The sequence below is a fragment of the Anomaloglossus baeobatrachus genome, chromosome 4 (assembly GCF_048569485.1).
Source record: "Anomaloglossus baeobatrachus isolate aAnoBae1 chromosome 4, aAnoBae1.hap1, whole genome shotgun sequence".
Classification (NCBI taxonomy): Eukaryota; Metazoa; Chordata; class Amphibia; order Anura; family Aromobatidae; genus Anomaloglossus; species Anomaloglossus baeobatrachus.
Genome location: NC_134356.1, coordinates 681,932,532 through 681,944,580, shown reverse-complemented (window position 1 = coordinate 681,944,580; position 12,049 = coordinate 681,932,532). Strand labels below are relative to the sequence as shown.

The 12,049-nt window shown below is 38.8% G+C and overlaps 1 protein-coding gene across 1 annotated transcript; it reads right to left on the bottom strand.

Moving 5' to 3' along the window:
- Nucleotides 1-5,766: 5,766 nt before the first annotated feature.
- LOC142302819 (1-phosphatidylinositol phosphodiesterase-like) lies at nt 5,767-8,657 on the bottom strand. The gene is made up of 2 exons (XM_075343930.1): nt 8,622-8,657; nt 5,767-6,627 (listed from the first exon to the last, which is right to left on the bottom strand). Exons 1-2 carry the CDS (start codon nt 8,655-8,657, stop codon nt 5,767-5,769), a joined length of 897 nt encoding a protein of 298 aa, XP_075200045.1.
- Between the last annotated feature and the right edge of the window lie 3,392 nt (nt 8,658-12,049).

The following is a 12,049-nucleotide window of genomic DNA, read 5'->3' as shown; positions in this document are numbered from 1 at the left end:
AGTATGGCACGGGATTGTCTGTGCCTTTTGGTATTGTTTATTTAAAATTTTGTGGCTGTAGCTGCGACGGTGTGGATGCCAATGCCGGACATACACACACACACACACACACACACACACACACATACATTCAGCTTTATGTATTAGATAGGAATAGATCCCTCTGTGTGTAATGACTGTATATAATATATAGGAATAGATCCCTTTGTGTGTAATGACTATATAATATATAGGAATAGATCACTCTGTGTGTAATGACTCTATATAATATAATGGTGAGAACAGTCAAAGACAATCCACAGACCACCTCCAAAGACCTGCAGCATCATCTTGCTGCAGATGGTGTCAATGTGCATCGGTCAACAATACAGCGCACGTTGCACAAGGAGAAGCTGTATGGGAGAGTGATGCGAAAGAAGCCGTTTCTGCAAGCACGCCACAAACAAAGTCGCCTGAGGTATGCAAAAGCACATTTGGACAAGCCAGTTACATTGTGGAAGAAGGTCCTGTGGACTGATGAAACAAAGATTGAGTTGTTTGGTCATACAAAAAGGAGTTATGCATGGAGGCAAAAAACACGGCATTCCAAGAAAAGCACTTGCTACCCACAGTAAAATTTGCTGGAGGTTCCATCATGCTTTGGGGCTGTGTGGCCAGTGCCGGCACCGGGAATCTTGTTAAAGTAGAGGGTCGCATGGATTCAACTCAGTATCAACAGATTGACAATAATGTGCAAGAATCAGTGACGAAGTTGAAGTTACGCAGGGGATGGATATTTCAGCAAGACAATGATCCAAAACACGGCTCCAAATCTACTCAGGCATTCATGCAGAGGAACAATTACAATGTTCTGGAATGGCCATCCCAGTCCCCAGACCTGAATATCATTGAAAATCTGTGGGATGATTTGAAGCGGCTGTCCATGCTCGGCGACCATCAAACTTAACTGAACTGGAATTGTTTTGTAAACAGGAATGGTCAAATATACCTTCATCCAGGATCCAGGAACTCATTAAAAGCTACAGGAAGCGACTAGAGGCTGTGATTTCTGCAAAAGGAGGATCTACAAAATATTAATGTCACTTTTATGTTGAGGTGCCCATACTTATGCACATGTCAAATTTTGTTTAAATGTGGATTGCACATTTTCTGTTAGTACAATAAACCTCATTTCAATCCAGAAATATTACTCAGTCCATCAGTTATTAGATATATGAAACTGAAATAGCAAAAACCCAAATTGTTATAAAGAAAAAAGGTTAACATTAATAGGGGCGCCCAAACTTTTTCATATGACTGTATATAGGAATAGATCCCTCTGTGTGTAATGACTCTATATAATATATAGGAATAGATCCCTCTGTGTGTAATGACTCTATATAATATATAGGAATAGATCCCTCTGTGTGTAATGACTCTATATAATATATAGGAATAGATCCCTCTGTGTGTAATGACTCTATATAATATATAGGAATAGATCCCTCTGTGTGTAATGACTCTATATAATATATAGAATAGATCCCTCTGTGTGTGACTCTATATAATATATAGGAATAGATCCCTCTGTGTGTAATGACTCTATATAATATATAGGAATAGATCACTCTGTGTGTAATGACTCTATATAATATATAGGAATAGATCCCTCTGTGTGTGACTCTATATAATATATAGGAATAGATCCCTCTGTGTGTAATGACTCTATATAATATATAGGAATAGATCCCTCTGTGTGTAATGACTCTATATAATATATAGGAATAGATCACTCTGTGTGTAATGACTCTATATAATATATAGGAATAGATCCCTCTGTGTGTAATGACTCTATATAATATATAGAATAGATCCCTCTGTGTGTAATGACTCTATATAATATATAGGAATAGATCCCTCTGTGTGTAATGACTCTATATAATATATAGAATAGATCCCTCTGTGTGTAATGACTCTATATAATTTATAGGAATAGATCCCTCTGTGTGTAATGACTCTATATAATATATAGAATAGATCCCTCTGTGTGTGACTCTATATAATATATAGGAATAGATCCCTCTGTGTGTAATGACTCTATATAATATATAGGACTACATCACTCTGTGTGTAATGACTTTATATAATATATAGGAATAGATCCCTCTGTGTGTAATGACTCTATATAATATATAGGAATAGATCCCTCTGTGTGTAATGACTCTATATAATATATAGGAATAGATCCCTCTGTGTGTAATGACTCTATATAATATATGCGTTTCACTTTTTGTATTGAATTACTGAAATAAATTAACTATTTGATGACAGCAGTAATTGAAATCCTTGTTTCTTGAGTGGAGCCCATCTGAGCGTCCGATCAGCTCGTCTGGAGTAAAGAGGTAAAGAAAGAGCAGTCAAGTACTTTTGTTCTCACCCATCATTAATACCATTCAAAAGTACAACTCGTCCCACAAAAAAGATAACACTTGACGCCTATGTCGACAGAACAGTAAAAGTTGAGGCTCTTGAAAAAAGGGGAGGGAAAAAAACCCAAAAGCACAAAAACGGCAAGTTGCCTTGTGGGGAAGCGTCGAGGAGTAGGTTCAGTGTTCTGCTGATGACTGCGGGTGTTTCTTCAGCCTCCTGGCTATGAGCCAAGTCCTCTGTCCCCTGCACACGCTCTTCTGCCTCCTCTGCCTCTCACTGTTCCTCTTCTTATCAGTTACGGAGCACGTCTGCCTGTTTTTCATGCTAGCAAAGCTAAGAAGCATCACAACAGCTCCGAATTTCCTGTTCTCCCAAATCTTGAGGGCACATTGGCGCCATATTGGATGTCCCTCTCACCTCTTCCCACCACCTCCTCCTGCTTCTTCCCTTTTCCACTGCCCATTTCCAAGAGCAGCCCCAGCGCAGGCTCGCCAACTTGACTTTTTATTTTTTTCTGGACATCTTATCAAAAAATCACAGGGAAACATTTTCTTTTTCCAGAAAAAGAGAGAAGCTCTGCGGAATGATAGGGGGCAATAGGGTCTTATGTAGAAGAACGTGTAAACACCAAGGTGTAGAGCAGAGAGAAGCGCTCAATCCACGCATTCAGTTTTAAAGAATATATTGTATTATTCTCTCTTTTTATTGGTTTGTTTTTTTTACTTTCTCCATTCTGTCATCTTTTATTAATCTGTGAACCATCACACTATTTTTACACAACGGCAGATATGAAGAAATATATATGTTACAGGCATTCTATAGAATACCTAGGCAATGTATACTATCCCTGTCCTTTTCAGGCAAGGTATGAAATAGCTGCGTTGTTCTATACTTTTCCTAGGCATTGCATAAAATGTTTAGGTATTGTAATACAGGTAAAATATATCTTTGTCCCGTGTTAGCCAGTAGAGATAAAAAATTGTTTAAAAGAACTGAAGTCCTCAGTGGGTGATACCTTTTTAATGGCTAACTGAAAAGATAGTAATAATTGCAAGCTTTCGAGACTACTCAGGTCTCTTCATCAGGCATGCCTGGTGCCGAGGATATTCTCAGCCAGGACGTGCTCACACTGTGCCTAATTTCTCGTATGTCTTCCCCCCTGTGTAAATGTCCCTAACCCTCCAGTTCTGTATGTGCCCGAGTCCAGATACATCCCCCCGATGCCTGCCCTCCTGGCTACAAAACCTGCCATGCCCATAGCAACCAATCACAGAGCAGCTTTCATTTTATCAGGGCTGTATAAAAAATAAAAGCTGAGCTCTGATTGGTTGCTATGGGCAACAAACAGAGTTTCCCTTTTAGATAAAGGCCCGGTTGTGTTTATACTATTAGGCGTCCATTACCTATATATATATATATATATATATATATATATATATATATATATATATAAAATAGGTGTCTCTCTGTGTTGAATGCCCAAAGGGTCTTTAAGAATTAGAGCAACGGCGCGCAAAAAGTCGCTTTTAAAGGGGCAGTACCCATATAGTCGCTAAGGTGGAGCAACCTGATAAGTCGCTTTAAAATCTGTAACTATAGCAATGGCTGTCAACAACCAGTGTACAGGTAACAGTGGCCTCATAGTAAGATCGTTCTGGTTTCCTATAGACACTGCAAAAATAACTGGGGCCTCACTTATGAGAATTGCTTCACAGTAAGGTCATTTTGGTTGCCTATAGCAACTGCAGAAGTAACTGCGGCCTCAGTTATGAGAATCACGACACAGTAAGATAATTTTGCCTATAGACATGGCAGAAGAAATTGGGGCCTCATTTAGGATAATTGCCTCACAGGAAGATCATTCTGATTGCCTTTAGGCACTGCAGAAGTAACTGGGGTCTCATTTGTGAGAATTACCTCACAGTAAAATCATTTGGGTTGCCTTAAGGTACTGTAGAAGTAACTGGGGCCTCATTTCTGAGCATTGCCTCATAGTAAGGTCGTTCTGGTTGCCTTTAGGCACTGCAGAATTACCTGGGACCTCATTTATGAGAGTTGCCTGCCAGTAAGATAGTTCTGGTTGTGGTTACCTATAGCAACTAGAGTGCAGGTTTCACCATTGATGCTGCTGACAGTTTTTGCCCAAAGGGTTTTAAAGAATTAAAGACACAGAGCCCAAAAAGTTGCTCTTAAAGGGGAAGCAACCATATAGTCACAAAGGTGGAGCAACATGATAAGCCACTCTCGAGTCTGTAATTATAGCAATGGCTGTCAACAACTAGAGCAGAAGTAAATGGAGACTCATTTATGAGAATTACCTCACATTAAGATCATTCTGATTGCCTTTAGCCACTGCAGAAGTAACTGGGTCTTCACTTGTGAGCATTGCCTCACAGTAAGATTGTTGTTGTTGCCTATAGCCACTGCAGAAGTAATTGGGGCCTCATTTGTGTGCATTACCTCTCAGAAAGGTCGTTCAGGTTTCCTATAGCCACTGCAGAAGTAATTGGGGCCTCATTTGTGAGCATTACCTCACAGTAAGATCGTTCTGGTTGTCTATAGCCACTGCAGAAGTAACTGGGGCCTAATTTGTAAGAACTGTCTCACAGTAAGATCGTTCTGGTTGCCTATAGCCACTTCAGAAGTAACTGGGATCTCATTTGTGAGCATTACCTCACAGTAAAATCATTCAAGTTGCCTTTAAGCACTGCAGAAGTAACTGGGGCCTAATTTGTAAGAATTGTCTCACAGTAAGATCGTTCTGGTAGCCTATAGCTACTGCAGAAGTAACTGGGATCTCATTTGTGAGAATTACCTTACAGTAATATTCTGGTTGGCTTTAGGCACTGCAGAAGTAACTGGGGCCTAATTTGTAAGAACTGTCTCACAGTAAGATCGTTCTGGTTGCCTATAGCCACTTCAGAAGTAACTGGGATCTCATTTGTGAGCATTACCTCACAGTAAAATCATTCAAGTTGCCTTTAAGCACTGCAGAAGTAACTGGAGCCTAATTTGTAAGAATTGTCTCACAGTAAGATCGTTCTGGTAGCCTATAGCTACTGCAGAAGTAACTGGGATCTCATTTGTGAGAATTACCTTACAGTAATATTCTGGTTGGCTTTAGGCACTGCAGAAGTAACTGGGACCTAATTTGTGAGCATTACCTCACAGTAAGATTGTTCTGGTTGCTTATAGCCACTTCAGAAGTAACTGGCGCCTCATTTGTGAGCATTACCTCACAGTAAGTGCGTTCTACCACCCAGCGGTTCTCCATAATCATAACATTGACCAATCAGAGATGATATTCTTTATTATGCTTTTCTTTGCCAAAACTCAATCTGGACCCAATTATCTTCATCATGCCCAATTATCCAAAACTATTCGTCTCACCAGTTCCGCCCCTGGAAAGTCCATAATTACTACCCCAACCGACCTCCTTCTGCTTGCGAATGACGATTTAAGATTAAGATAGTCAAGAACTCTTGGGTTGATCTTCCGAGCCAGAGACTCCGGTGTGTAGAGAAGCCAGTGGGTTCCCGAGCAGTAGGTCAGGTAAGCTTTTTCGGGATCTCCATTTTGAGTGACTGTTAGATGCCTCGCCACTTCAGCCCATTTGACCGAGTCATCACTGACTTGATAATCATCTGAAATACTCATGGGTCCAGGATATGGAGGGCCAAAATCTGGACCTTCACCTCTCGATGGGAAGTTTTGTAGGATTACCACTTTGCCTCTCGCTTCTCCTAAAGTTGGAAGTCTATCTGATCGAAAAAACCAGCGTTCACCAATCTGCTTCAAAACCTCGTCCACGCTCTGGTAGAAGCTCCTGGTGTTCTGATACGGTTCATACTCCTCCTTCAGCCTCATTAAAATAGTCTCCCGTGGGTGCTCTGTCAGGAAGTTCACGGTATCGGTGAGAACCTGGATGAAATCCATACGCTGGTAGGACACGCCATGGAAAATGGGCAACCGATCTTGGTAATGACGACACCGGATGTCCAAGAATCTAACTCCAGAATTGTATTGGTTTATTAGGTTCCAGCTTTGACATTCAGCGAGAGGACCTCCAAAAAAAGCCATTGTATCGTGGGTTCCTGGTATGGCCAAGGCAGAGAGGGGCACGTGGTCTGGAAGGTAGGACATCCAGTCTGGCCAGGTGACTGATGGTATTTCTGTACGATCAAAGGCTGGATTCTGGTCTCCGAACACCCCAATACCCTAATGTAAAGTACAATGATCATTATTATATACATTGTGGTCAACTTACAATATTTTTTTTTATATAGTAGTAAAATTCTTGTACAAAAGGGCAGTATTAGCGTATAATAATGATATTCTTTTATATTGGAGCAGTATTATAGTAGTTATATTCCTGTACATAGGGGGCAGTAGTATAGTAGTTATATTCTTGTACATAGGAGCAGTATTATAGTAGTTATATTCTTGTACATAGGGGGCAGTATTATAGTAGTTATATTCTTGTACATAGGGGGCAATATTATAGTAATTATATTCTTGTGCATAGGAGCAGTATTATAGTAGTTACATTCTTGTACATAGGGGCAGTATTATAGTAGTTATATTCTTGTACATAGGAGCAGTATTATAGTAGTTATATTCTTGTACATAGGAGCAGTATTATAGTAGTTATATTCTTGTACATAGGGGCAGTATTATAGTAGTTATATTCTTGTACATAAGAGCAGTATTATAGTAGTTATATTCTTGTACATAGGAGCAGTATTATAGTAGTTATATTCTTGTACATAGGAGCAGTATTATAGTAGTTATATTCTTGTACATAGGAGCAGTATTATAGTAGTTATATTCTTGTACATAGGGGCAGTATTATAGTAGTTATATTCTTGTACATAAGAGCAGTATTATAGTAGTTATATTCTTGTACATAGGAGCAGTATTATAGTAGTTATATTCTTGTACATAGGGGCAGTATTATAGTGGTTATATTCTTGTACATAGGGGGCAGTATTATAGTAGTTATATTCCTGTACATAGGGGGCAGTAGTATAGTAGTTATATTCTTGTACATAGGAGCAGTATTATAGTAGTTATATTCTTGTACATAGGGGGCAGTATTATAGTAGTTATATTCTTGTACATAGGGGGCAATATTATAGTAATTATATTCTTGTGCATAGGAGCAGTATTATAGTAGTTACATTCTTGTACATAGGGGCAGTATTATAGTAGTTATATTCTTGTACATAGGGGAAGTATTATAGTAGTTATATTCTTGTACATAAGGGGCAGTATTATAGTAGTTATATTCTTGTACATAGGGGCAGTATAATAGTAGTTACAGTATATTCTTGTACATAGGAGCAGTATTATAGTAGTTATATTCTTGTACATAGGAGCAGTATTATAGTAGTTATATTCTTGTACATAGGGGCAGTATTATAGTAGTTATATTCTTGTACATAGGGTCAGTATTATAGTAGTTATATTCTTGTACATAGGAGCAGTATTATAGTAGTTATATTCTTGTACATAGGAGCAGTATTATAGTAGTTATATTCTTGTACATAGGAGCAGTATTATAGTAGTTATATTCTTGTACATAGGGGGCAGTATTATAGTAGTTATATTCTTGTACATAGGGGACAGTATTATAGTAGTTATATTCTTGTACATAGGGGACAGTATTATAGTAGTTATACTCTTGTACATAGGAGCAGTATTATAGTAGTTATATTCTTGTAAATGGGGCAGTATTATAGTAGTTATATTCTTGTGTATAGGGAGCAGTATTATAGTAGTTATATTCTTGTACATAGGGGCAGTATTATAGTAGTTATATTCTTGTACATAGGGGCAGTATTATAGTAGTTATATTCTTGTACATAGGAGCAGTATTATAGTAGTTATATTCTTGTACATAGGAGCAGTATTATAGTAGTTATATTCTTGTACATAGGGGGCAGTATTATAGTAGTTATATTCTTGTACATAGGGGACAGTATTATAGTAGTTATATTCTTGTACATAGGGGACAGTATTATAGTAGTTATACTCTTGTACATAGGAGCAGTATTATAGTAGTTATATTCTTGTAAATGGGGCAGTATTATAGTAGTTATATTCTTGTACATAGGGGCAGTATTATAGTAGTTATATTCTTGTACATAGGGGCAGTATTATAGTAGTTATATTCTTATACATAGGGGCATTTTTAAAAACAATAGACTCACCAGGACACAGAGCAGTAGTACCACAGGTCGATCCATGACTGCAACAAAGATCTGAAATTATGAAGGCATGGATGATCACAAATTTATTTTTTATATAGGCTGTGTATAAACAAGACACAGGGTAGCAGTGTATATATTCTGTCTGTGCTGTGTATATACAGGTTGCGTTGTAGTATATATATATATATATATATATATATATATATATATATGTGTAGCTGTATTTGATGATCTGTACCTGCTCCCGGTTCAGTCCCTTCTGCGCTCCCTCTTCGGCTCTTTTCTGTTTTGTAGATAGATCTGCAGCTATCAGTAATGTCTCCCTTGGAGTGAGGAGAGGTGAGGAGGGGGATGGTGTGATTGACAGGTGGAGTATGGACATTTTTTTTTTTTTTTTGCATTAAAGACCTAGAAGTCGTCAACTAAAAGAGTAACACAGTAAGACTTCAAGATACTAAAAATATCTTTAATAAATGGCTGGAAACTTAAACAAAAAATGCCGTGAGTTGATTACACCGATGTCAAAAAGAAAAGTAGATTTCCAACTGATAAAAAGAATCTTAAGAAACTTCCAATAACTCAGACAACCTCAAGCAAATGACGCCATCATTTTATATTCACATCAATGTTTTTTTTTACTTTTTGTGCAGTTACTTTTTTTTTTACAGTTTTGGACCTTATATACCCAAGGAGGTAAATAAGTGATCGAAACTTCAAGATTCCTTCAAAACAAATGTCAGCCGAGAATCCAAAGAAAATTCTGATAAAGTGAAATGGAAAACAAACAATCTGTGTCCTCTGAACGCAGGTAAAATTAGCAGGTTAATCAGATGCTGCGCACCTGGCGAGAGTCCCAGAGAGGAACGGCCATGGCTCCTATCAATAATACTATTAATAAGCCATAAGCAAGGATGGCTGGAAAGCATCTTATGATGGAATACCTGGCCATCAACAAGCGCTGGGTCAAGAGAATCAAGGACTGGAGTGTTTGCATCCATATGGGTCTCATCCATCGCCTCTCCATTGATAGGTGGTGGCAGAGGTATCTTTTGGCTGTAAAGCCCTCCATTACAGATTGGAAAGCTGACTGCTATCTCTCCTGGCTCCTCCGTACACAGGAACGCTTGGCTCAGTCAACCATGGTAACTGGCTCTCTATAAGAAAGAGGCTGCTTCCCTCCTATATATGTTGGCTGGACACTTCTTTTAATGCCAGCTATAGCTTCTCTATACTGGTCTAGTGAGGTGTTGTAATCCAGACTTACTATGCGTTGTAGTACTTTGTTGCTGTGAGCAGTTAACCCGTGTTGTCCCTTTGTTGCTGCCTTACTTCTCTTGCTTTTCTCCTTAGTTTCTTACTGTTTGTTTTTGTGAGTTTGCAGTGTGTCTGTGTTTTGTTTTTTCCCCGTCTGTCTTTATCTGTGTTGCCATCACACTCCTGCTTCTTCCTTCCCTAGAATGGGGAACAGTTTAGTTCTGGTCAGGAGAATAGTCAGGCATGGGACTCCGGCATCTCCACCATCAAGGGTAAACAGGAGGTTAGGGATAGCCTAGGGTTCCCGAGCATGACAGACAGTATAACATCCCTCTGTCCCTCACTATCCTAAACCTATTGATTTATATGGGAAAGTGTTGTAGGCATACTGTGTGACTTGTGCAGAGGTCTTTGTGCAGGGAGGTGGAGGAGGTGAGTTATGACATTACCAATTATGAATGATGTGTTATCTATATATACAGTTGTCATGGGGTCCTTCTCCCATATCACACAATCAACAGAGTGAGAGATGAGTGAGCAATCCAAAGCATATGTATTCCAAGTAATCCAGAATGTCCATCAAATAATCCACAAAACAGAGGGTAAAATTAGTCCAGTAACACAAATATAGTCCGGTAAGCGATAAATATCCAGGTCTCAGAAGCCAGTTTCTCCCAGAGGTTCAATCTTCCTGCTTCACTCTTGAAGCTCTCCAACAGACTGCCTATGCCCCAGGTAAGCAAAAAAGATTACAGTAGGTGGACTCTAGGCCCTCCTCCCCCTACACCCAGGGATGGAGGTGCCTCAAAAGGCTATAACCTTGCACTATAGGGGGTGATTACTTACAAACAATACAATGTACACAGAAGCAGTACAAATAATGGACAGTGAACCAAGCTTAAAATAGGAATCTACAGCAAAAATACACCTCCCCCCATATCCCACCATCACAACAGTGATCAGCATAAGTATAAATGCATAAATGAGTACACTCCTTTGAAAAGTAACATTTTAACTAATATTTCTGAATGCAATAACAATTTCCAAAATGTTGATAAGATAGCTTCAATAAACATTTTTTTTTCAACCCACAACTTGTAAGTTAGGTTAATAATATAACTTGCATAACACAATCTTTAGTTTTACTCAAATTAGTTGATGCAATCATTAATAGACCCCACATCAAAAAACATCTTTTAGGCATGAAATAAACAAGTTGGCGACATATTACAACATTTATTTTTTCCTGCACTTAAAGAATGAGCTCTTCTACAGCCTAAATCATGGATGGAGAGTGATGACAACTTCTCTCTTTAGAATTCCCCATAGTTTTTGAATTGAGTAAGATCAGGAGGCACTTGGTTACTGAGTCACTTCCACCCTGCTCTTCAGAAATGTAACATAGGTGTATTTTGGGTCAGTATTGGGCCATCTTCTTTTTTTATAGATTCATTCATTACTTTATAATGGACATTCAGAGTACAAATTTAATATTTTCAGTGGAAACTAAATTCTGCAAGATAGGGGAGGATGCTAACTGATGGGGGCAGAATCATTATGGGATCCCTTAATATAGCATTCATCCTAAAACATCATTCTGTCATCCATTTTTATATCTAGAGGTGCGTTCCCTTCTTTCATTTGTAATTGTCCTTTGGGGCTTATGACAAGTTGCTTACAATGTTACACATGTCTATACCATAAGATCACTGTTGGATTTGTTACGTGTGGTTTTATTAAACTATTATTACAAGTCACAGCTGGCAGTATGGAAAAAACAACTATTGAGTTTTGATCAGCTCCGAAGGTAGGCACTCGCTCTGGAGTCGGGTGGCTGGAATTTGGCTTCCAAACAGTTTTAATGTTCTGCTTTAATACAGAGATTTTCAATAAATTCTGTAACCATCCTTAAATACAGCAAAATGCTACTTTAGTCCAGTGATGTGCCATACCACCTGCAGGGGATCAATTTTGCATTTTCCATCTCCAGACTCACAGGATAAGTCTCTCTTCTGTAGAGTGTAAGCTCTTATGGTCAGTGGGGTCCTCTCTCTCTCCTGTAGAGTGTAAGCTCTTATGGTCAGTGGGGTCCTCTCTCTCTCCTGTAGAGTGTAAGCTCTTATGGTCAGCGGGGTCCTCTCTCTCTTCTGTAGAGTGTAAGCTCTTATGGTCAG

Excerpts from the sequence above, each read along its gene's own strand:
- LOC142302819 (XM_075343930.1), bottom strand. The coding sequence starts at position 8,657 with ATGGATCGACCTGTGGTACTACTGCTCTGTGTCCTG. Across the intron at positions 6,628-8,621 it reads TACTACTGCTCTGTGTCCTG|GGTATTGGGGTGTTCGGAGA; the intron begins GTGAGTCTATTG and ends ACTTTACATTAG.